Below are 24,047 nucleotides of genomic sequence, written 5' to 3'. Positions count from 1 at the left end.
GGATGGCCAGAGGAGGAGGAGGGAGGCGAGTGAGAGGGCAGAACGCTTAGACGGGTTGACCGAAGCAGAGTGAGTTGGAGGTTGAAAAATAGAGCAATTCTGCTGGAGAGAAATGAAGGATAACTGGGCAGTCCCAAGTGAATCAATGCAATGGATTTACCTTCGGACGGGATGGAAGAACGGGGAGAAAAAATGAATGAAGCCCAATAAACACACAGGGCTCAATGAACAAGATAAATTAACTCAGGAGACAAAAACAACACAAGATTAGCTTACATAAAGTGTGATACTAGAACAGACACAGATGTGTGTGGTTTCTGTAGGAGAAAGAGAAAAGTCAACAAAACAACAAGCAATATCAAGCAACAAAGGTCCGCTACATAAGATGGCCTTCACAGAGTGGGAACACCACATGGGCAGGGCTATTGGTTTTGCATGCATTGTATTGGTATTTACTTCTGGCTTGTAATCATACAGTACATGGATAATGAGTAGGGACACTACGCCAGGGCTGCAACTAACAATTATTTTCTTTATCTATTAATCTGCTGGTTATTTGTTTAGTCTATAAAATGTCAAAAAATTCCTCATTTTCTTTTGTCAAACCAACAGTCCAAACCCACCAAACCTTTGCTGCATGTCTATCCCAGACTCTCTCTCCTCCTCTCCTGTCCTATCAATTAAAGGTCTAAAAGCCTTTGGTTTTGACATTGGTTTTCTCTAACTATTGATCCACAAGATCCTAATGATCAGATGAGATTGCTGCCACAGTGGCAGCCATAACACACTGTCTGCCTGCTCTACCATGCACACTGTGGGCAAACAGGCACCGTGTCACAGAACGTTTTAATTGGGTGGAATCCTATAAATAACCTGTCCTAAAAATCTGTGTGAGGACATTACTGTGTATGCGAGTGTGTGTGTGTGCATGTACATGTGTAAGAGACACCACAAATGTGTTATGGGTATTACAGCCAAGAAGAGAAACAGCCTGGCAAAAATTGTAAAATAACCATCTATCCATCCACTTTCTGACGCTTATCTGAGTCTAAAATGCAGTGTTAGTGGAATAAACAAGGTAGCCTAGACGTCTTTCACCCCTAACCAAATCTTACAGCACCTCCTGGGGGATCCTGTAGCATTCTCAAGCCAAATGGGACATGTAATACCTCCAGAGGGCTCTGGGTCTGCCCCGGGGTTTCCTCCCAGTCTCTAAATGTACCCACACATGACCAGTGGTAAAACCACTCTGCGCTGGCTGTGCCATTGTTTTTCGATGGGGAGAGCAGCTGCACCCAACTATACAGAGGCACTACCCTTAGCATGGTGCACCACTCAAAATTGCCACAAGTGCTGTGCTCAAAGTTCAGATTATTACAACTTTAACCTCCGCTGCCACCAACCTTTCAAATAACAACCAACATACCCAGAAGTGACACAAGGGAGGAAGAGAGTGATGGAAGAAAAGTGAAATAGTAAATGAATGCATGCCAAATGTCAGCAGTCACATGGGGCTACAAAACGGGGGAATAGGAATAGCTTATGAACCTAGCTAAATCCTGTGTTAAAATTAGCTTAGCTGTTTGAATGCCGGGCAGACATGGCCGATTGTGCTGTGCTTTGCCTCTGCACCTTACTTCGCATTGAGCCAAGAACAATTTTTTTTTAGACCAGACACTCTGCAAAGGAAAATAATTTCAGCCACTGGTACACGCAGGCTAATGCTTTCGCTCATTCACTGCCCAGCGCTCACTGACATTCAGTGAGAGTTGGAACACAGATGAACTTTGGCCTTCAGGCTCAGCTCCATTTTCACCCTAACAGTCTGGTACAATAACCAACACAGCCTTGAACTGAAAGGAGGTGCTGACTCTAGAGGTCATGGTCCAATAAAGCCATACAAACTACTGTACATCATTCTAAAAAAAAGCAGAGAGGCAATCCTGAGATCACCAAACCAGGCACTCTCCACTGAGATTCTGCTCATGAACTCCCAAACAGAGACTGGTTGACACTCCAACTACACAAGAGCCACATCAGAGTGTTGTCATACCACCATAACTGGCAACCAAGTACTTGTGTAAAAGGTATTTTACTTCATATGCCATTACTCAAATGATTTTTAATTCTTGACTTACTGTATAATGCTCACATTGTTCTGTGTTTTTATATATACTCAATTACATTTTTTCATGTTAACAATTGACTCTTCTGTTAATGGGAAGCCACAATTTTACCCTTGTGCATAACACATTTTTATTTCTATTTCATCTCTCGATGAAGCAAAGACAGGTAAACCACAAGGGAGCCGTTTTAGTCAAATGAAAGTCTTGAAACATAGAACTCTGAATAAAGTAGGCAAAGGTGTACAAGGGTCCCAGTAATTAATGCCACACAAAGCAGAAACTACATATATACCTGTGATGATGAGGCATTCATTGTATTCCAAAGCTTCAGTGAAGAGGCGAGAGACGATGAGCTCAGGGTTGATGACGAACCTGATCTCCTCCTGGACCAGTCCATGTCCTGTTACTCCCCCACCTACAAGCCTGTTTGCAAAGTCCACCTGATGAAATCAAAGAATGGATATAAGAAGATATAAGAACGAATAACCAAAATGGCCCAATAATGTTATGTTCTTCTTTTAACAGCTTTCATCATTGCTCCCAAACACTCTTGAATTGTCAAAAGGGACTGTGAAACACATGACAAACTCAATCTGTGCATGGTGTGCAAGTTACAACCATAGGCCATATATTCACAACAAAACAATTGATTTAACCGTGTTAATATATTGCCCCTTTGCCCTGCCCATTCAGTGCAGTTGAGAAGCACTGTGAGGTTAAGCTACTGTCACTCCCATTATTTGGACAAATTACTCTATTAGTGTTTCCTTATTATCTGTCACCGACCATGGTCATTTAACACAGATAAATGTCTAAGGATCATTGCACTGCTTCCTGCTTGTAAATAATCAAATCAGGAAATTGTAGCAAAACAACACACATGAAATCTAAAGAGACTGTTCAAGTACCAATAAAATCTACAATTAATGGTGAGCAGTATAGTGATATAAAATCTGCATGCATGTGTTATATATACAGAGATATATTGTTTGGAGATATATCATATCTGTGTATTTATCAGCCAATAATTAACAAGAATTGCTGAACTGAAATGTATTGAAGTAATTAAGAAACACAGTGCTCACAATAAATAGCTGTTTATGAAATGGGTTTATGAAAAAAAAGATTATCAGCTGATATACCATTATCTGATTTTTGGAGTCTTTAACTTTGTCCCAGACAAGAATTGCCATAATTAGAGAGCCATCTCTAACCAAATCAAGTTTGAGGCAGTGTCCCCTCAGAGTCACCACAGAGTTGTTACCCAAGTTCCATTTTTAACATGTGTAGACTTGTTAAACTACGTCCTGATGTTCAGAGTAAATAACATCTATAAGAGGACTGAGATACAAAACCAAATCATTGAAAATAATATGACAGGAATTATAGCTGCGTGTGTTTATTTCTGGGCCTCCAGTTTGAATGTAGGAAATATTTTGACACTGGAGCTTCATGCCATGTTGTTCTTGTGGCATGTATAAGAGGACAGTCCATCCAATCACAATGCTGCTATTTAAACAGCCTGTCAGGGTGAAGGTTCTGCTCACTGGCCCACAGCTACGTCAATCTGTGTGACAGTGAGTGTGTTTGTATGTGCATGTGTGTATGTTGTCTAACCAGTCGCTCACCTCCTCTGCTGGCTCACCCCTAACCTCACCCCCCTCACCCTTCAATCTCACCTCCTGACAGAATGACAGCCCACTCTGCCCTATCGAAACTCAGCGCACAGCCAGTGCCCAGCCTGCTGAGGTAGCCATCAATCCTCCTGCAGGACTCCCGGCCCACTGGGTCGCCCCAGTGAGATGGCTCACCCTCGTCATCTTTTCCTCCCTGCGCCTCCTTCTCCCTCATCCCCCACCCCAGGGTCCTCTCCTCCACCCTTGGCTCTCTGAGCTACTCAAGTGTGTATATCAGCTGTCAAGCAAGAGTAAAAAATGCACCAGCCATCCTGGAACACTGAGCAGACTGAGGAGATGTGGTGAATCAATGCAGACATAGAGCCAATAACCCTCTCAGATATGCACAAAAATATCCAGCCAATTTAGATTTTCTACAGCTGGTAGAGAACTATTCCGAGTGTCTCTTTGACTTTTGTAAGCTAAGAGGAAGGCACAGCGATGGTCAAAGTCGTGTTTGTCAGGTGTGACCACAACAACAAGTACGAACATGTATGCTACATCACATCTGACACTCGGAGTCAACAATTTTGACACAAAGTTTGTGGTGCCGCTGTTACAAAAAGGAATAATTTCAAAATGACTGGGGGGCAAGAAAACCTACTTTTATTACACCACGCCGGACAACTGCAGTAGTTTTACTTGGCTTAAGATGTAAAACTGTAAATTCCTACCTGCAGCATCCCGTATCCATCATCCTCAATCGTCCCCTCACAGGTGATATGTAGGCGTGTCAGCTTCGTCTGGGAACTTTACAAAAAATAACTTTAAGTTATTCTTTCTAGAGGTTAATACTGAATATATATATATATAAGTAGTCAATGAGACAAATAACCAATATTTGGAGCCAATACACAGTACATACATTATATCATAATTTAGAAAAACGCAAACTCCAACACAAAACTTTGTTTAAACGCCTGTAAGCATATGTTAAATTAAATGCTGCAAAAGATAACTTTTCAAAATTATATGTGGGGAGTTCCAAGCAACATTTCTTATATGGTTAACAGAAAAATTTTAAAAAATGAATAAACCAAGTTTTTTTTATAAAGTAAAGAAAAAATAAAACCAGTAAAATTTAAATCTCTATCTTCAGCACCAGATTGTGGTGGGCATACTTGTCACCACAGAAATAGATCATAAACTTATGATGTTTATTGCAACTTCAGAAATATCTGCTACTGTCCTTTTGAAACATTGTTCACGTCATCGGAGCAAAAGATCTTGTGAGAGTGATCATTTAAACCCTAACCATAATCTTTCCCTCACCGCAACCAAGTGTTTTCTGTCACTAAACCTCAGCAGATCATAACCACAGTGTTGTCACATCGTAAAACAAAATTAGTTTATACACAGGTCCAGTTTGCAAATGCGTTCCTCTTTGTCCATCTGTAGTACAGAAGCGTTCAAGGTTAATAGGCTATTATTTATGACATTTGAAATATCAGGTAGTGCTGTAGGCAGGACGTTGAGAGAGACTACAGAGTGGTGACTACAGAAACAGAGAGGTGCATGAGAGCCAAGTCATAACATGCGTCAGCAAAGTGTTCATGTAGAAAAGGACATGTAGAGGTTTGAAAGGAATAGCTTGTTTGAATGTGAGGTGAATTAATATTCTGAATGGAGCAGAATCACCAGTAAACTGACACAGTTCTTTAGAGTTATTTGAATGAAATAAATTAATATAATCTCCTGAAACTTTTCTACGTTTCTACAGCCTTTCTACAGCATCAACGTCCTCAGTCTCCTTGGATATGTTCTGTATATGGAGGCCGATAACGTGGGTGCTCCGGTACTCAAGCAGCCACTGAAAAGGTTAAGCACCCTCTGGGAATGTTCCCAATGTGTATGTAAAAAAAAAACAAAAAAAAACACATGAACACCAAGTTATAGTATTCATATGTGTAGGTATTTTGTGGAGCTGCGAGAACATGAGAATAGAAGAACTTAAGTAAGGAGACACCCTGAGTTCAATTCAATTCAATAATAATAACATAAATTGGCCCCAATGGTTCTGCACAGGGTACATTTTAGAATTCACTTGTATCCTGCTGGCAGGATTATCAAGGCTTCATGAAGTTGGATGGAGAGCATTGATGATTCAAGTACATCCAATCCCTGCTGTGAAGAGATTCACCTGTTGATTTGGTGGCAGGTTTTTGGCCATGATCCTGATGGAATATAAACTGCCACCTCAACCTCAGGCCTCTCTACAAGAATTCATCTGCATTTCACACCATTCAGCCTCACAATCACACCTGCTATACCGCCACCAAACAGCACAATGCTTCCATCATTATGTTTCATGTGAGGAATAAACTCTGATGTGTTGATGTTGTCTGAGAGGTCCTTACAACACTCAGACGACAATCAACACCAATCACATTTCTTCAATCAAGTTGTGGGGACATTTAAATTATTTTTTTAAACAATTCAACCAAATCTGGAGTGTCATCGTAAATGAAAATAATACTTAGTAGATTTACTGGAAACAGAGAAAAAATATTTTGAATTCAGGCCATTAAATTCATAATAGTACAGAGAGGAATACCTTTCCCAGTTTGGAGGATTGTTCAATACTTGACGTGTGAACGTAACAAGACCCTTGGGCTCTTGGAAAAATGGAAAAAAAACATAATCAAAGAATATTCATCAACTGAAAAACATGGACATCATTATAGAGAAACAGTTGCTGCAGCATCATGTGGGACATTTAATACTTACTGGTCTGTGTGACTCTCCTAAAGTAACATAACAGAGTTTTCAATTTCTCAATTTTTCTTGGAGAAGAACCTTCGAACAACCTGAAACATAAAGCAAATGGAAATTTGAGTTCACAGGCGGGATTCCTGTCAGGAAAAGACTTCATTATATAATACATGTGAACGTTTTTAGAGTTTCAAACAAAACAAAATGCCAACATTTTAGTTAAATTTTGATATTAACTAAAATTCAATGTCTTTTATCAGACGAGAGACATTAATGTTTCACTCAGAGTTACCATTATCTATAGCTCACTGCACAACCATGCCACAGCATGTCAGGAGTGAGGTCAAGCTTTTAAACTGGCATGATGTCTCTCCCATCTACCTCCATCCTTCATACAATGGCACTGCCTGAGGCTGTGTTTCAGTTCTTCAGAGTTACCATAAAAACTAGGGTGGATGGAGGGAGGAGAGAAGAGGAGAAATAGAGTCGGGTGGACAGCTTAAATCACCCAATACTGGTGCTCTCCCTCCATTAAAGGTGACCTAAGCTGATGACTAATCAGACTTCAGCATTCATCTTTCCCTCCCACCTCCTTCTGCCCAGACCAGTAAAGAAACAATAACAGAGGGGGCAAATGAAATAACAAGGGTAATGCATTGAAAGGCCTTAACTACAGGGCTGGGCAACATGAACAAAGTCGAATATGACAATATTTTGTCTCAACGTCCACATTTATTGATACTGTGACAATATTGTAGGGATGACTATTGGTGCTTTCACAAAATAATAACAAAATTAGGTTTTGGATAAATAATAATCATCAAATGTGGATATAATGACTAACTGGGTAAAGGCAAAACACAGAACAGCTGATAAGCTCGGAAAATTATATTATTTTGCAGTAGAGCCCAACCAATATATCAGTCAACTGATATTATCAGCCTGATATTGGCCTATCATAGCTATAGCAGGCTGTATCGGTATCAGCATATATGTTGTCAAGTGCACACATGAAAACTTTTTTACCAGAGCATATTGTAGATTGTTTTTATTATACATTATCTTTATAGGAAACATTTTATGTATATTTGATCCCTTTTCTAATTCGGGTTTACTATATACATATGTTTTGTTCTATTTGTGTTTTTTCTTATTAAAAAATCAATGACGAAAGTTTAGTTTAATAATGTAATGTTAAACTGTAAAATAGCCTGCGTACATTACATGTTAGCCACTTTTGAGGGATTACTGCAACAAATGTAAGTTGATGTATATATTCTATATTCCATATATTATATTCTGTACAAAGAATATCAGCTATTAATATTTATAATATTATTATAATATAATACAATTAATCTATTTACTCCCCAATATTGGTATTGGCTTCAGTCCCAAAACTCCAATATTGGTCAGGTCCTGTTCTACAGCCTTCAAAACCAGGAACAAACAGCCCTGAGGCTTTTGCCATAGCATGATCCAAAATCTAAGACAATATCTAGTCTGATATCACAATATCGCTATGATATATAATACATAATATTGATATATTGCACAGCCCTACATCAATGAAAAAATATAAATTATTTAAGACTATTCCTGCATATAATACATGTCATCCCCCCACTATTTACATTCCTTACACAGTGCGTTACTCATGCTCTTAGTATGAATTTGGCATAATTCACCCTCGAGGACAACCTGTTCATGAGATAGTGTAAGTGAAACACGGGAGGATGAGGGGGAAATTTCCAGCAAAGCCCCAAATCATACCTTGCTGAAGACAGCTAGGCAACTAATTATGAAGGATTTAGTTGCAAAATATATTTCAGGTGTTTTCATTTTTGAGGACAGTCATTAATTATTTGGTCCTTATCGACTGTAACCTTATTTGCTATATAAAGTGTAGCAGGAAATAAGGTTACAGACAGTTTTACTGCTACCAATTAGGCTATTTTCTTGCAAATGAGGAAGGCCATCCCGTGGTCGCTCAGTTCAGACACAAACAGAGGTTTTATTTCTCAATAATTAGCTTCCATTGTTGACTTAACTGTTAAACAGATATCCAATGTCATTTTCTTCTCAAACAGAGGAAAACACAAGCTAAAGAGATAAGTCTGCCTTCCTTCCTCCCCCCTCGAATCTATCCATCACTTAACGGAGGACAAACCTTGACAGTTCTGCCAAAACAGCAATCAGCAGATTGCTTGCTGCTCTGCTTGGCCAAGACAGAGCGCTACTGTAGACGATAAGCAAAGTGACGGACACTCCCTCAATTACAGGGGGAAAGGGAGGGCCAGTAACGATCCAGGGCCCATTTTAGACTGCACTGGTTGTCTTGTCTCATCTTCTCAGAGACACCAAGGCTTTTTTTCCCTCCCTCTTGCTCTTTCCTGTATTTCGCTGCCGGCATAAATGCTTATAGTGAAGGCTGGCCCGAGTGCCTGCAACCAAGAGCTGGCATGGGTCTGAAACAGCCAGCCACTGCAACTGGAATCAATGCTTACATTATTATACTGGCCTCTTCACTTTGTCTGCCACTAACGTTTGACATGGAGGCAGATATCACGCACCCATACACATGACTTATTGTGAGTGTACGATTAAGGATCAGATAAATAAGGGATCTGAAGGGTTAGTTAATCGATATGACCATCCATGAGACTGATAAAATAATACTGCTCGACCCCCAAGGGAGAGCAGATGGCTAATTAGACTCTGGATAACAATTCAGGCCCATGCAGATTGCAGGGACTGTCAAAATTATACGGTACTAACTAAACCTACCCTTCATGTTCAACAATGAGTGTGAGCACTATCATAATAAGGTATTACCAAACCATTTCCAGTATGTCAGGCAACAACACCGGATGTTATTACACATACCACTAATAAGGAATACAGGGAAATTGAGTTGAGGTGATATCTGGACAATGTCCAGTGTGTACAGATGTGCCTACAATCCTTAAGTACAGTGAAAGAGCTGGTAACAAAATCTCATTTAATGTTAACAATGTTACCAACTCAACCTCATTCATACAGCTCAACTTTCTAACCACTATCAACTGTAATAAAAACACATGATACACATAAGAGTTCAAAAAATTCAGATTCAGTTAGACTGAAAATCATCATATCAAATATCTTGCACAGAAGTCTTTCTCCAACAAACAACAGATTCTAGAAAACTGTGATAACACTAAGGCTGCAAGATTAATCAAATATTAATCTCGATCAGGATTTTGGCTTCCCACAATTAAATGAAAATAATGAAGTGCAACAACATTGACATCTAAAATGTGTGCCGCCTCTTAGAAAACTCCACTGCATATCAAATCAAGTATTTCCTAAACTTGTGGAAAGAATTTCCTAGATGTCGTAGCTGCAGTCCAGAGGAGCAGAGTAATGACTGAAACATAACAAAAGGTAAATGAAATGTCTAGAGCAAAAGGTGAAGAGGTAATCCCTTGAAACAGATCAACATCTGTTGTTTTATTTAGAGTATTCTAGATTCAGGGCAAGTGATGTTAAACAAGAACAAATTATATGCAAAGAGAGCATGAGACTTTTGTCTTTGCCACAAAGCAACACAACTTATTCACCCACCATAAAAACACCACAAACTGCTGTACTATAAAAGAATGGCGACCATAAAAAATAACATTACCGTCCTTGTCTAGCGTACGGCTAGATATCAAACTTCAGTACTTGGATGGTACAGACAAAACTGCTTCAATACCGAGTAGCAAAAAATGCCTTGTCATTCGATACCAAATTTCGATACCTGAAGAGTGAATCTCATCACCTTCAGTGAGCAAATAAACACCAGCATGCTTGTACCAAGATCTAATTATAGAGTTTGGATATTGTTTTATTTTAAATATGACTCAAAATGATTTCTCAATTAGCAAAAAATCTGGTAATTAATTTAATAGCTGATTAATAATCGACTGATTGTCGCAGCTCTACATTCATTCATCACGTTCTCTCCATTCTTTCAAACAAAATGACACCTCAACATTAAGGGGAGCCAGAGACAGAGGGGCAGGCGTGCACTTAAAAACTATCAAAACACTTTGTTTCAATTAGCCATCGCAGGCTTTCTTAACAGACCACTGGTTCTGAGTGGGTAGAAACAGAGAACACCAATCTAACACTCCTACTCTGGACCTCCCTCCCATACAAACAGACAAAGAAGAAACATGGAGCTCAAGGAGAGTCTCTGCCCACAGTCCCACCCCTGAGTCTATAAGGTGACAAAACCTTAAAAAAAATAAAGAAATAAACTAAAGAAACACAAATATGCTCTTTGACAAAAAAAACAAATGTGATACCACAAGGTGTAACTCTGTTTAACAGATCCAATCAGTTTCCCTTGTTATGCTAGAAAAGAAAGTTAAATGTTACTGTGTGTAAAGTTACTGGACACTTAACTAAATGAGAAGAAGTTAGTAAAAACAGAGAAATCATGCATTGGGGTTTTCAAGGCAGTAGTGCCCCCTTATGGAAATCAGTTCACAGTCCTCTGAATGGTTGGATCACTAAAAACAGAGATACTCAAACAAAATCCGACCAGTTCATAGTAGATAGCTGTAATGATTACGAATCATGGAAATAAAACACATCTTTGAATGTATTTGATGCCCAACAACTGGAAAAGAGACTACTGAAAATATTGCAATACAACCTGACATGCTGTTATTATAATTCAAATAAAATCTGGGCAATACAGGACATTCAATAATCATTCAGGACCAGAAATAAAGTATGATGATGCCAATGAGTCCAATCACACTCCTGTCTGACAGCATAGTAAGATTCTTCTTGATGAAGAGAGACCTATGAGGCTCACTAAGGATCAATATCTTGAGTATAAGATCTACTCAGTCTCCAGCTTAAAGTAATGGCTCACAAGGGGACTCAGCAGAAGACTCGAGGGGCAAATCTCATTTTGTGAATAAAATACCAACGACGGGAGCTCACTCAATTACCCCAGTGAGCTGCTGATCATTGTTTTGCGGCTCTACAAAGGGACGGCGCGTCTTTACCTGTAGAAGTTGATCTCAGGATAATTGCAGTACTCCGACTTGCGAGAGTTGCGTCGGGGGAATGTGCAGAAGAAGGCGTTGGCTAGAAGACAAGCTATTTGCTCCTGAGACAGAGTAAGGGAGTGGTTCATCCTTGACTTCAATAGGAGAATTGGCTAAAAAGACAAAAAAGAGAGAAAAGTGACTGAAATGACAATTATAACAGAGAACAGAGGAAAGAAAACTGTGGGACTGGAGATCAGAATACAGGATTTCTACACATTTTCCATTTCAGAATTCCAGACTTTTCCAAGAAAAACACTCTGCTTGTATGATTAGTCGATATTTATTTTTTTTTACAATCATTTTCTATGCAAATACACATTATCCTGAATGTGTTTTAAATGCTTATTACATCTTTTAAATTTGTGATTTAGATGTGCATTATGTGTTTACTGTTGAGCCTTGCCAAAGGAGAATTTGACTATCACTGTAAATTTGTGTCTGACAATTAAGTTTTTCTATGCCATTCCATTATAAACAGAACCGTCTGGAAAAAACAAATGTTTTTCCATACTCTCTTTTCTTTTTTCCATACTACATACTTCCAGATCCGGAAATTACTAACATCACATTCCATACTGCATAGGAACCGTGAGAATGGGACATGCAGTGACAAAGAGAGATGCAGGAGAAACACACAAGGTTACTGTATGTGGGTGCAGTACTGTACTGTAGGTCTGAAGGCGAATGGGGGCAGATAATTAGTTTAGCAATCTAGCAAGCAGAAGAGACAAGGAGAGTTCCATTAGGTAAATGGGTGGTAGTAATTAAGGTCCTGGATTTCTTGCTCTCCCCCAGGTTCAGTCAGACACACGGGGCACATCTATCTTCACTGATTAGGGCTAAAGAGCCTCCCAAGGCTGCCCAGTTAGCAGATCAATACCCGCTCTAATAACACACACACATAAACATTAGCTTTGACGCTTAATACTGCAAAACAAAACGGTGAGTCAGAAAGCTTCATTATCTGACTGCGACAAATGACTGTGAGGTGAAATATGTTGCAGAAATACCCTGCTTTAGTTACACCTGAGCATCTTTGACACGTACGCTCCTGGTTTCTGTCTTTGCTAACAACCTGGAGGATTTTCCCATCCTGCCCACAGTGGGAGGTGAAATGACTTTATCGAATTAAACTGAAGTAGATAACTGAATTACAAAAATACCAACCATAGAATTCTTGCATTGCTATAATTGATGACAGAGAAGGTACATGAAGACAAATAGGGATGACATTTAAAAGATCTGTGACATGGATCAGCCCCATTTACTATGAATAAAAGCGAGGACCTCTGAGATTTGACAGGCATCAAACCATGTTTCCTAGTGGAGGAATGGGCGTGAAGTCCAAGGGAAAAGACTGAATTTTAAATTTCATAAGCATTACACATCAGATGGATGACTGGACATGAGACAGACCTCTCCTCTCCCAGCCCGCTTTTCTAATGAAGCAGTTCTTGATATGGACCAAAGAGGGGCATTCATTATCTAGCAGTTGTAGCTCATGAGCTGATCTTGTATAACATCCACCATCAAATCATTTGCATCTCCCCCTGCTGACTGCCAGAGGTGTAGCCATACCAGAATTTTAAACTTCAATACAATACTTGTATAAAAAAAATTACACAAAAGCAAAAAGACAAACGGTCCCAGGCATATAAAATAGTTTAATTTTTCTTTAAATTAATAACCTGCACACCATGCTGGTATAAAAAGCCAGATATCAGGCAGAATCTTTTTTTTTTTATAGCTTTGGTACTTTCAATACTGTAATTAACAGATACTGTATTTTTAAACAACTGGTATTAAAAAAGTATTGAAGTATCAATACTTTTGACAACCTTGCTGACTGCACACACTTGTATCCTTCCTCCTACGTACACTCACAAAAATCTTTCCAAGAGGTTTCTTCCTGAAGGGCTGAGGTTCTACTCAAAACCATTTGCTTCTGAAGAACCCTTAAAGGGTTCATCAAGGGGTCTTTGTACTAAAAGTTCCACTGAGAACCCTTTTCATTCAAAAAAAAAAAACTTTATGGAGGAAAGAGTTCTTCAAGGACTCCATGGGTGGGTTCTAGTTAAAACCCTTGGAATATAAGGGGTTTGTGGTAGAAACCCCTGAGTGGGTTCTTGTTGGCACCCTTAGAAGGTGGAAAGATTCTGAGCAGGACCACCAGAGAGGATTGTGGGTGGAACCATTGCACCACAGAAGCGTTCTTATTTTGAACCTTCCATAGGGGGTTCTGCTTGAAACCCTTCACAGATAGCTCTTGGTATAACCCTTTATGTTGGGTTCTAGGGGAAGCCCTCTGAAAGGGTGTCAAGTGGAGCCTTTATAAAGGGTTCTACCACTAACAAAAGAGGGTTCACCTATGGGGACAAGCCAAATGACCCTTTCTGGTTCTAGTTAGCACTTTTATTTCTAAGTGTGTACCATAACCCTGCTGTTAATTTGATCGCCTTTTTAAAACCACAACCTACTGTATCATGACATCTTTCAGTTTCCTCACAAAACTCCTGCAAACTCTCCAAACATGACTCTCCATGCATAAAGCAGTAAATGCACTTACCATCGTACAGAGGCGAGGAGCACTGAGTGCCAGATCGACCATAGCCGGTAATATGACCTCAAACAGGTGCTGTGCCTCAGAATGCTCAAGATACTAGAGAGAAGAGAGAAAAAAAGAGACATGGAGGCAGAAGTATTGTTAAATGGGATCTGTCTGTGGAGCTGACTGCCTAGTTAGGCGGGCAGTTACTCAGAGCAAGCAGTCAGAGTGACTGATTACATTTGAAGTGACATATTGTTTTGTAACACCACTGATTTTCCCAGCCTAAATGTTAAGTAGAAGATAAATCCATCATGAACATGAAAGTCACAAAAAATGCATAATTTTAGTTTTTTGACTTTTTTTGACAGTTTACATCTCACTCTTGTTATGGCCAGGGGTGGGAATCTCTTGACACCTCACAATTCAACTCAATTCTGATTCATGGAGCTACGATGCAATTACAGCCTGAAGGAACGTACAGGCTGGTCTTAGGAAAGATAACTGTGTTTTTTAAATTTCTGATTACTGACACTGACACGCTAAAAAGATTCATTGAGATCCAAAAAATATGTAAAATAACTTTCTAGTAATGAAGAAGGGTGAACTTACTATAACATGCACAAAATTATACTCAATATGATCACAGTGAACAAAAAGAAAGTAGCGGTCAACAAAAGATATGGCAACCTAACTAAGCCTTTCTCCTCCTGACCACACAGTTGAACAGGTGCTCATATCTAAGAAGGTTGCCACCCATATCCATGTGATCCACCCACACACTCACCACAATCACACAATAAATTATAATATCACAAACTCAAACAAATAATACCAACACCTTCATATGACTCTAAAAATCCATTCCTTTCCACATTACATTATCTGAAAGATCAACACACAATTTCCTTTTCATTAAATTAAATAATTTCTTTACAGGTTTAGTATTTTCTTGTTGAGACAAAGAGACAGAACGGCCCTGAAAAATATGAGGAACATAGAACTATCTGGTGAAAAGTTTAAATGGTCTAATAACTGTGAGTCTGAGGTCATAACCCAATAGCAGTAAACAATATCTAAGGAAAGATGCTCAGTTCTCTCATATCTAATAGGAACACTCAGTGTCAGTGAAAGAAATGGAGGTTTATTGTTGTTTTAGGATGAACTCCCACTCCTCAGATATCAATAATCCCCAAACACTTCAGCAGTGGAAGAAGAAATAGAAATGCCGCAGAGCTACACAGAACCTGTTTGAGAACAAACTACCATCAATCTGGGAGCGAGCCTGCCACGGCCGAGGCATCCATACTTCAGCCTGTAGCTTACCTCAGCATCCATCTGCAATTCCCTCTAAAATAAACACCCAGTTATTCCATCATAGACCCAGATTTACAACGCAATCACTTATGAGTGTATTGGCTCCGAATGTCACTGTCATCAATCACTTTCCTTATTCTATCAAGGTGAGCAGCGGAGCTCGCGCTGATTAAATGGACCTTCTGGAGCAAATGCAAATGACCAATTGTGGAGAGAGTGGCAGGGCGGCTTGATTTTCAACAGGAAGTCTTTGGTGGGTGATTTGGCCGGGGGGCATTTATACAGCCACAGAGCAGGTCTGACTAAATGCTGTCAGAAGTAATGAGCTGGCAGGCATCATAAAGCGTTCCTGGGGGACTAATAGATGGTGGTTGGTGCGGCAGGATGAGGGTAGAAAGATGATCCCCCAGCTCTTCCACAGCGACAGCAGCCGACCACAGCGGTAACACACAGGTTAGGCTGCACACACACACACAAACTATACCTTTCGCATCAATACATATGACAAACTGAGCTCCGGCAGGACAGTCCAGATTTACTGCTGCATAGGCTAATGATCGATTACACTCTGATCTTCCATCAATTCTGCTCTTTACAAGTTATTTTCATTTCCTGGCAGCTCAACCTACGCAAGTCTCCATTTCACATTTTTATTTAGATGTCGTCTAAGGCTGTTTTTCAATACATTTAGTGTCAAACTCTGACATTTCAATCATTTCTAAAATCACTGCTTGAGAGAGATAGAAGCAAATCAAGGGACGAGCACAAAAAGAGAGGGGGATAGTGTGTGTTGTTGCCAGTCATGGAGTGTAATCAAGTACTGCACTTAAGTATAAATTCAAGGCACTTGTACTACCTGAGTATCTCCATTTTATGCAACTTCATACTTCTACTCCTCTACATCTCAGAGGCAAATATTGTACTTTTTTAACCTTTAACCTTTAACTTTTTTTTAAATGTTGCATTGGTGTAGATGAAATTTCTTACAAGTATTAGTTACAGTAAAATACAACATAAACATTAATGGAGGAGTAATATTAATTAAAAAAACTCAAATAACAGTAAAACACAACAGGGACCATCTTTCTGCATAATAAGTACTTTTTTGCCAATAATACCTACATACTTTTACTTTTCTTTCTACTAGTTTCTGTAAAGGGAGCTTGGATGAGTTTGGCAACCGCAATAAAACAGCTGTTTCTGGTTTAACTTATGCATCTTACTCTTTAAAAAAACAAAAGGTCTATCTCTTTAGAGATCCTTTCCATAATGTTGTCACGCTTGGATGAATATATTGTCCATCAAAGACAGGCTAAACCCATCGCCGGGTGTTTTTTTGGGGGGCAATTTTTGGAAAATTGTAACATATCGCTCAACCCTACCAAGCCTGTCAGCGGTAGAACAAGCACTTTTAGTGAATGTACTTTGACAATACGCAGTTGCCCAGAAGGATTAAGATGTAGCCTAATTTTGTTCCTGCCAGCTGCAGCACTCTTGCTCAATAATGGACCAATTTCAAGAACAGTTGTCCTAATTAGACACTTCAACACAAAAACATGGGAAAATAGGGTAAAGGTTGAAAAATACCAGTTACCCTTTAAGTGAGGCTTAAGTGAGGTGACCGCAGGGCTTTTACTTGTAGAGGAGTATTTTCACAGAGTGGTATTGATACTTTGACTTAGATAAAGGATTTGCATACGTCACCACTGTTGCCTTGCTGCTGAATGTTCGTGTACTATTGGAACATCAGCTGTACTTACTCCTGGACTGCTTTTCCTGCTCAGCCCTCAGACATTCATCAGAAAGTGACACAGTGACAGTTTCATTTGGCAGGGGAGAAACTCTAAGACAATTTACAGACAAGGCCTAATTTGGATAACTGTTTTTTTTCCCCCTATGGCTATTACACGTAGAGCAGAGTGTCAATCACTGGCCCAGGGGCAATGTACCTCTTGACAATTACCCCAGTGCTGCACAAACGTTTCACCACATTTAATTAGGTGGTCCTGGCTGAGGAGTGCAACAGTTAGGATTCAAATTACAGCATAAGGGGAGTTAACATTTTTAAAAATGTATGAACAAAGAAGCAGTGAAATGTATTCTGTCAATTGCTGATCAATTGGGTTGCCCAAGAAGAATGGCTGAACAATTCTGCGTGATTCTTCACTACATTAGTCTGTGTGGGAAAGATAAATCTCTTAAAATGGTGCATGTCTGCTGCAGAATGGCAGCTGTTAATCATTCCTGCTCAACGCTCCCTTATCCTACATCCATCAACTGATAGAAATATAACTGACAGAAAGCCGTCACAACCAGTAAGTATTTTGTAGCTTTACAAATGTATCAGTTCAGATTCACTTCTGCCAATTACTGTGCATATTATAACTTGTCTTTCTCCTTGAACACCACCTTCCCTGGCTCAGTGCCTCAGCAGGAAAGAAATTATAAAATAGGGGGAATTACCGTTCTCCGGATAGCGAGTGGAGCTGCTGACGCAATAGACTCCTGGAAGGGCAAGTTTCTTGTTGGCTTTGCTCAGCATCCTTAAAGATTTAATGGAACCTTTTAATTAAATTGGATTAAGCTATAAAAAGGCTCAGACGGCTATTGATCTACTGAGCTCTCTGCTTTACTCTGAGAAATTATTTTAGAGAGCGAGGGGGAAAAAAAAGACCATTTTGGAAAAGTCTGAATTTAGCTGAGTAATCAATGATGAGAAGGGACGAACATTAGGTTGAAATATCAATCTGACTGGACTGTAACAAGTATCAAATGTTCCCACTTAATTGTAAGAGCTCCATTAGAATAATGATCTTGTTCCTAATGGCTCCGACAAAGACATGAACTCGCCCAGAAAGAATTTCACAATGAACTACAGGCTTTACTAAATCTAGCTAACCAAATTAGGCTTATAACTGAAATTGGTTTTCTGTCCATTCAAAGACTCGATCTTCTTTTTGGGGGCCACTTTTGGTGGTAAAAGGGCCTACATGTAGACTCAGTTTGAGGTAAATACACTGCCAGTAGACAGGCAGCACTACTAGTAGTGGATCTACAAGATTTCGGGAAGGGATTCTGCAAAAAGAGTGATATTTACTTATATATCCTACAACTCAAATTCAAAAAAAGCTGGGCAGTTCTCATAAGAAAACTCATTACTAATCTCATAACAATGGAATACAGGTAAAGCTTAATCCCTCATGGGAAGAAGTTTCTGTAACAACAGGTATGTAATTATAGTCGCTAACTGTCTGAACAGAGGATAAGAAGCGTTAAAAGAAAGGAAGAAGGAGACAGGCAGAAAAAAAGAAAGAAATTCCCCTGGTTCACCTGCAACAGCTGCTGCCGCCATGCTCTGTGCTCATCTGTCCTAACTGTATGATGCCTATTTGCTCCCCTGAGACTCACTCCCAGGTACTGGGAGGGGACGACGCACACTGGTGGACTTGCAGCCAAACAGACAGACACAAGCTCCCTTTGCAATAAAAACTCTAGTTCAGTATCAGCTTCAGCTTCATTCTTCATTAAGGTGAATTTTAAAGACATAATTAATCACGGTGAGTTAAACAAACACTGCCAGCAGCAGCTACATGGCAGAGTTCACAGGGGCTGACTGTCAGAGCTGCGACACACACAGTGGGCTGCTTTTCACTGATGAGCTGTTTATTTATATGTCAGTTGTCTTCAAATATGAAAGTCTGTTATTTAGCAAATTAAGACATTAGTATTGTACAACTATTATGTTTCTTTAAAAGAGATTTTACACCCAACTAATTGGATTCAAATGTCATATGCTTCATTTTCAGCAAAGAAGCCCAAGACAAGTTTTAGCAAAACAGTATGTTTCATAGACATTAGGGAATCTGTTTTAATCTTCTTGCTTAATCTTTTATACAAGACCAGCCTATAAAACTCAGGTAACAGTTGTGTTTTGGATGCAGCTTACCTCTGTGCAAAGAAGGTTCAGGGCAGTAAAGTCCCATTTCTTTGCATGCGCTGTGTTGTATCTCAATATTGCATCCTGAAGAGGAGAATTAGGAGTTATTTATTCATAGATGAATACATTTATTTTTTTTAAATTTCCAACATATAAAACTGTATGCAAAAAAACACAGATTAAAAATCTGCTTTTAATATTTGACCAACAATCAGTATTTGTTGCAAACTCTGCCACCATGTGGTTGTTTATGGAATAAGTTTTGTTTATTTAAAGGGTGCTGTGACAGTTCAATTGAAGTAATATACAAACAGAAATGATCCAGTATCAAAGGCATGCAGGCCAAATAGCCATGGCTCTGATTTCATTACAACTTTGAAAGGACATCTTGTCCTCACCGTTATCCTCTTCCATCCACACTATTCCTGTATTTACACCCACAAACAACATCTTCAAAAATGCTCATAGGGTGGATAACTCTGAAGAGTCATCCATTCGAGGGTGGACAAGAAAAACATATGATGACATGTGACTGCTCAGACATGTTCATGGTCAGAAACCGTTTTTGTGTCACCAATTTTCTGCGATCACTTATAAATGTAACAGTGTGTTCAGCTCAACTGAAACACAATGTATGTGCTCACTCTGAAGAAGAGATGAATGTAAAGCACAATTTTGTGCTTTAAAAAGCAGGGAAAAAAAGACACTTAGCAGTTTTCCTGTTTGTTTCAGGAGACAAGGAAAACTTAAAAATTATGTTTGCAGGCTTTTCACATGTAAAAGGGAGCTTTCATTATTTATCTTAGTGAGGACTCGATGTAGAATCAGCCTAATTCAGTCCAGTCAAACATAGTTGTCTTACCCTCACATCTAGAGAACTCTTGAACCCTCCCTGCAAGGCAGTGTGGATCAGCTCCCACCGACTTTGAACACCACCTCCATCCTGCATGACAAAACCAAAATACATTTTGTTGTTACTACAATATTCCTACAACAACTAACCTCATAGTAGAACATGTGTTGAAAAGCATGCAAAGCTGTGATGCCTTTATAATGTACCTCAGTCTCCATAGGAAACAGATTCTTCTCAGAGCAGGGCATCTTCACAGACACATCGTCCCACGCATCTTTAAACTTGGTGGGGTACGGGACAGGGACTTCTCCCTCTCTGAGGAGATCTGTCTGTAACAGGGAAACCAAACGGCAGAGAAAACAAAATGTATTTACAGGTTACTGTTGTATGTAGAGAAGTGATGAGGTAAGAACTGTTTTCCCTTTGCTATACAGGTCTAATGAGCCATCAACACCAAAAACAATAACTATGAATAAATCATTTTAAAATAATGGCAGACTCCACCACACAACCATAAAGTTGCAATCCACACTCTGACATCCACTTGAGTTATGATGATTTTTAAAACAATATATAGTTATTATTATAGTATATAGTTATTATTATAGTTCTATTGTTCCTGGTACAGACGGCCCTTTATGCCTTATCTATAAACTGAATGCACAGATAATAGGCATATAAGCTTGACGCTTGTTTTACCAAAAGTGATATGTCCCTTTGCTGACTCACTAAACACCAACTGAAAGCTGTTGAGATTTTAATGTAGAGATGTGATTTTATTAAAACAGTAATTAAAACTCCAGTATTTTTGTGGTCTAGGGGCTGATGGGGAGACTCTAGCTTGGGTGGCAGCACTGACAGAGTTCCTGTGGGACTAGTGGTTGAGGACACAGTCTGATAGGAGCTTTAGTGACAAGAAGCCCTGAGGGGATCATGGAGAATGGCTTCACTCTGCCCAGAACTGTCTCCTTTTTCCTCATTTCCACTGTCTGTATCCAAACAGTCCTCCTCACATTCTCTATGCTCTTGTTCTCACTTATCAAAAGACCAAGTGTAGACCTATCACGCAATGCCCAGCCACAAGCCACATGCAGGTTCTTGTTATGACTGATTTTTTTTCTTCAAAACATACCACAGACAAAGAGCCCTTACAGAACAAGTGGCTGTGGACTCACCCTGACTGCGACAGTGTGATTAGGCGCTGCTTTCAGGTGAGACAAAGGGGGGGCACACTGAGGCATTCTGTTCAGCTCATCTATGGGTGTCCCCAGCCATCCTCTGTCCATGTTATGCAATGCATATGAAACACTGCATGGAACAAAAAACAGGTCAGTATAAGACACTATAATACAGAAAGACATTGTGAGGATAGAGGAGCCAAAACACAATAAAAAGTGGTGGAGAGAAATGAAAATGTTCACAAGTACCTTTCAAAAAGTGCACCTGACTTGCTTCCAATTAAGTCCTGGCTCATGTCAGATGGGCCACTGCACTCGGCTATCTCAGCATCCTCAGTTCCCATGGCAACCAGATGGACTCTGTCTTTGGCCAAACATCCAGAATCAGAGTCTTTGACAAACTGCTGAGATTCAATTACCTGAGCCTTTGCAAAGGCAGAGTCCTCTGCACAAGCGCTGCCATCATGACCCTTGTCTGCAGAGTTGTTGACGAGCACGGTTTTAGACACGGGGCTGTCTGGACTCAGCATCTCTACATCACTGGGTGTACTTACACCCTTTCTGGGACTATTGCTAAGACAGAGGGTGAGTTTTGGATTTGGAGAGGGTGCAGCAACACAAGTTGTTTTAACAGGGTGAGGACCAGGAGAACTGGACCTCTTTGATTTCTGCCCATTAGAAAAGTGTGTCTGAGCTGCGTTACTTCTGCCACCTGTGAGGACAGACTCATCCAGCCCACCTGCAGACCCACAGTCCATCGACTTCTGGGATGCTGGGTCATCTTGTGTGTTCTCCATTAGTACACAGTCTTTTGTCGTGTCATGCTTTTCTGCTCCACAGAACAGTTCATCTTTTCCATCTGTTAAATTTGTTTTCGGAACATCATTCTTAACATCCTCTGGCTTGACGTCAGCAGTCACACTGCAGTCAGACACAAAGGGAACAGAGTGAGAGAAGTCCTTGTTAGCAGGCTTAATAGTTTAAATGCAATTGTAAACTTAACTGTCACATATACAGTCGAGTACAATTGTACAGTGAGATTCTTTGCTTCATATGCAATTGTTTGTGCCTTGATTTGTAAAGATCAACAGATCGTTGGTTGTATACGCTGACAAATGTCATTTACATTTTTAAATTCTTTAAAATGATGAGGTATCAAGTGTAATATAATAGCTACACTGTTTCGATTTATTGAAATTTAAAGTTCATATTAATTTTTGATGCATTATAGAAATTTTGACACCCTTAATTACTAGGGGTGCATATTGGCATGAATTTGCGATATGAGACAGATCACGATACAGAGGTTATGATTCAATGTAATTCAATACTGTAAGCGAGGTGATAAATTGCTATTTTTTATGTGATATTAGGAAAACTGTCATAGTATAAAGATTACACACTTTAATGTCTATTCTATGTCTGTAAGTACACTGAGAGCAATTTTAAAGCAAAGTCAAACTCCATGTATGTGTACATGTACCTGGCAAGTAAAGCCAATTCTGATTCTACAGTGTAAAGTGTATGATCTTAATTATGCAACTTTTCCTTTCCCAGAGTGCACTTTGCACCCTTGCTAACAAGTATAATCTCTGTGCATATTTGAAACATACTAAGAACAAATCATGTTAGACACAAACTTCAAACGTTTAAACTTCACTGCTTTACCTTCCTTGAGAATCCATCACTTCATCCATCTTTGACAGGTCAGACAAGATGAATCAACACGAACTGCTTGAGAAAGAATATTATTCACATATCTATTAGCTGCAATTTTCCAATAAATTTTATACATGCCTAAACAGTTGTGCTATAGCTACATAGTCCCCAATGTCACTACACGTCACGCAGAGCCAAATACAAAACTTGTTTTATGTCTGGGCTAAAGCTACACTCAGACTTGTGGTAGGAACAACCAGTAAAACTTAGAGCAGTATTTTTGGACTTTGTTTGGTCCACTTTCTCAGGTTATGAGGCTGCACATCTCGCCAGGGGTGAGTTGTTGCTTTCAATTCAGACTCCTGTCTCAGATATCAGTTCCAGTTTCTCAGTCTTATTTCGTAAAACCAAGCATACACTCGGCAGCCGAAAAAGGCTGGTGCTGGGACAAAGCTACAATGAGCTAGCTAACTAACCCTAACCAACCTTATACTTTTGTAATTACCTTTATGGTAAAAATATATATATAAAAATAGTACACGACCTTTTTTTCAGAGGGACTTGACCAGAAGCTTAATACCTTGATGCGAACACATTCTGTGGGACAAAAAAAACAAGTCATCTTTAGCTATCTTAGCTTTGATTGGCTAAAAACCTAAACGTTAGCTTTTATTCGCTAGCTCCGATTGTTGGAGATAGCACTAACGTTAACTCAACCTGCTCAAGCTAGCAATGCTGTCTCCATGAAAAACGAAGAGATAGAACTTACAAGCATGTCTCTCTTTGTGTAAGACTTCTGAGACTTAGATGGATTACATAATTATTTATTTATTTTCATATACAACCATTTATCCACTGGCCACACATCACTCCGATCGTTTATCGTCCGGTTATTGGTTTACTTTCACTTCGGTGTTGTAGGCAGCTGCTGCACCTTGACGGCAGGAAAAT

At 39.5% G+C, this 24,047-nt stretch overlaps 1 protein-coding gene across 2 annotated transcripts in view; it reads right to left on the bottom strand.

The window, feature by feature from the left end:
- Positions 1 to 24,041, bottom strand: part of parga (poly (ADP-ribose) glycohydrolase a) — a 33,792-nt gene extending 9,751 nt beyond the window's left edge. The window contains exons 1-13 of one of the 2 annotated variants that reach the window (XM_084735867.1): positions 23,866 to 24,041; positions 23,106 to 23,171; positions 21,687 to 22,358; positions 21,435 to 21,567; positions 20,466 to 20,588; positions 20,269 to 20,349; positions 19,416 to 19,490; positions 14,174 to 14,266; positions 11,563 to 11,717; positions 6,530 to 6,609; positions 6,357 to 6,417; positions 4,477 to 4,552; positions 2,419 to 2,566 (exon numbers count right to left, since the gene is read on the bottom strand). In XM_084735867.1, the coding sequence (XP_084591993.1) occupies positions 2,419 to 2,566; positions 4,477 to 4,552; positions 6,357 to 6,417; positions 6,530 to 6,609; positions 11,563 to 11,717; positions 14,174 to 14,266; positions 19,416 to 19,490; positions 20,269 to 20,349; positions 20,466 to 20,588; positions 21,435 to 21,567; positions 21,687 to 22,358; positions 23,106 to 23,134 (1,726 nt within the window). In that variant the 5' untranslated portion in view covers positions 23,135 to 23,171; positions 23,866 to 24,041. The remainder of the gene's footprint in view (positions 1 to 2,418; positions 2,567 to 4,476; positions 4,553 to 6,356; positions 6,418 to 6,529; positions 6,610 to 11,562; positions 11,718 to 14,173; positions 14,267 to 19,415; positions 19,491 to 20,268; positions 20,350 to 20,465; positions 20,589 to 21,434; positions 21,568 to 21,686; positions 22,359 to 23,105; positions 23,172 to 23,865) is intronic. The other variant, XM_084735868.1, reaches the window with a different exon arrangement.
- Positions 24,042 to 24,047: the final 6 nt, after the last annotated feature.

Source organism: Lutjanus erythropterus, chromosome 14 (genome assembly GCF_056507025.1).
Source record: "Lutjanus erythropterus isolate fLutEry1 chromosome 14, fLutEry1.hap2, whole genome shotgun sequence".
Lineage (NCBI taxonomy): Eukaryota > Metazoa > Chordata > Actinopteri > Lutjaniformes > Lutjanidae > Lutjanus > Lutjanus erythropterus.
The sequence above is the reverse complement of the archived record's forward strand: the minus strand, read 5'-3'. Positions and strand labels throughout refer to the sequence as shown.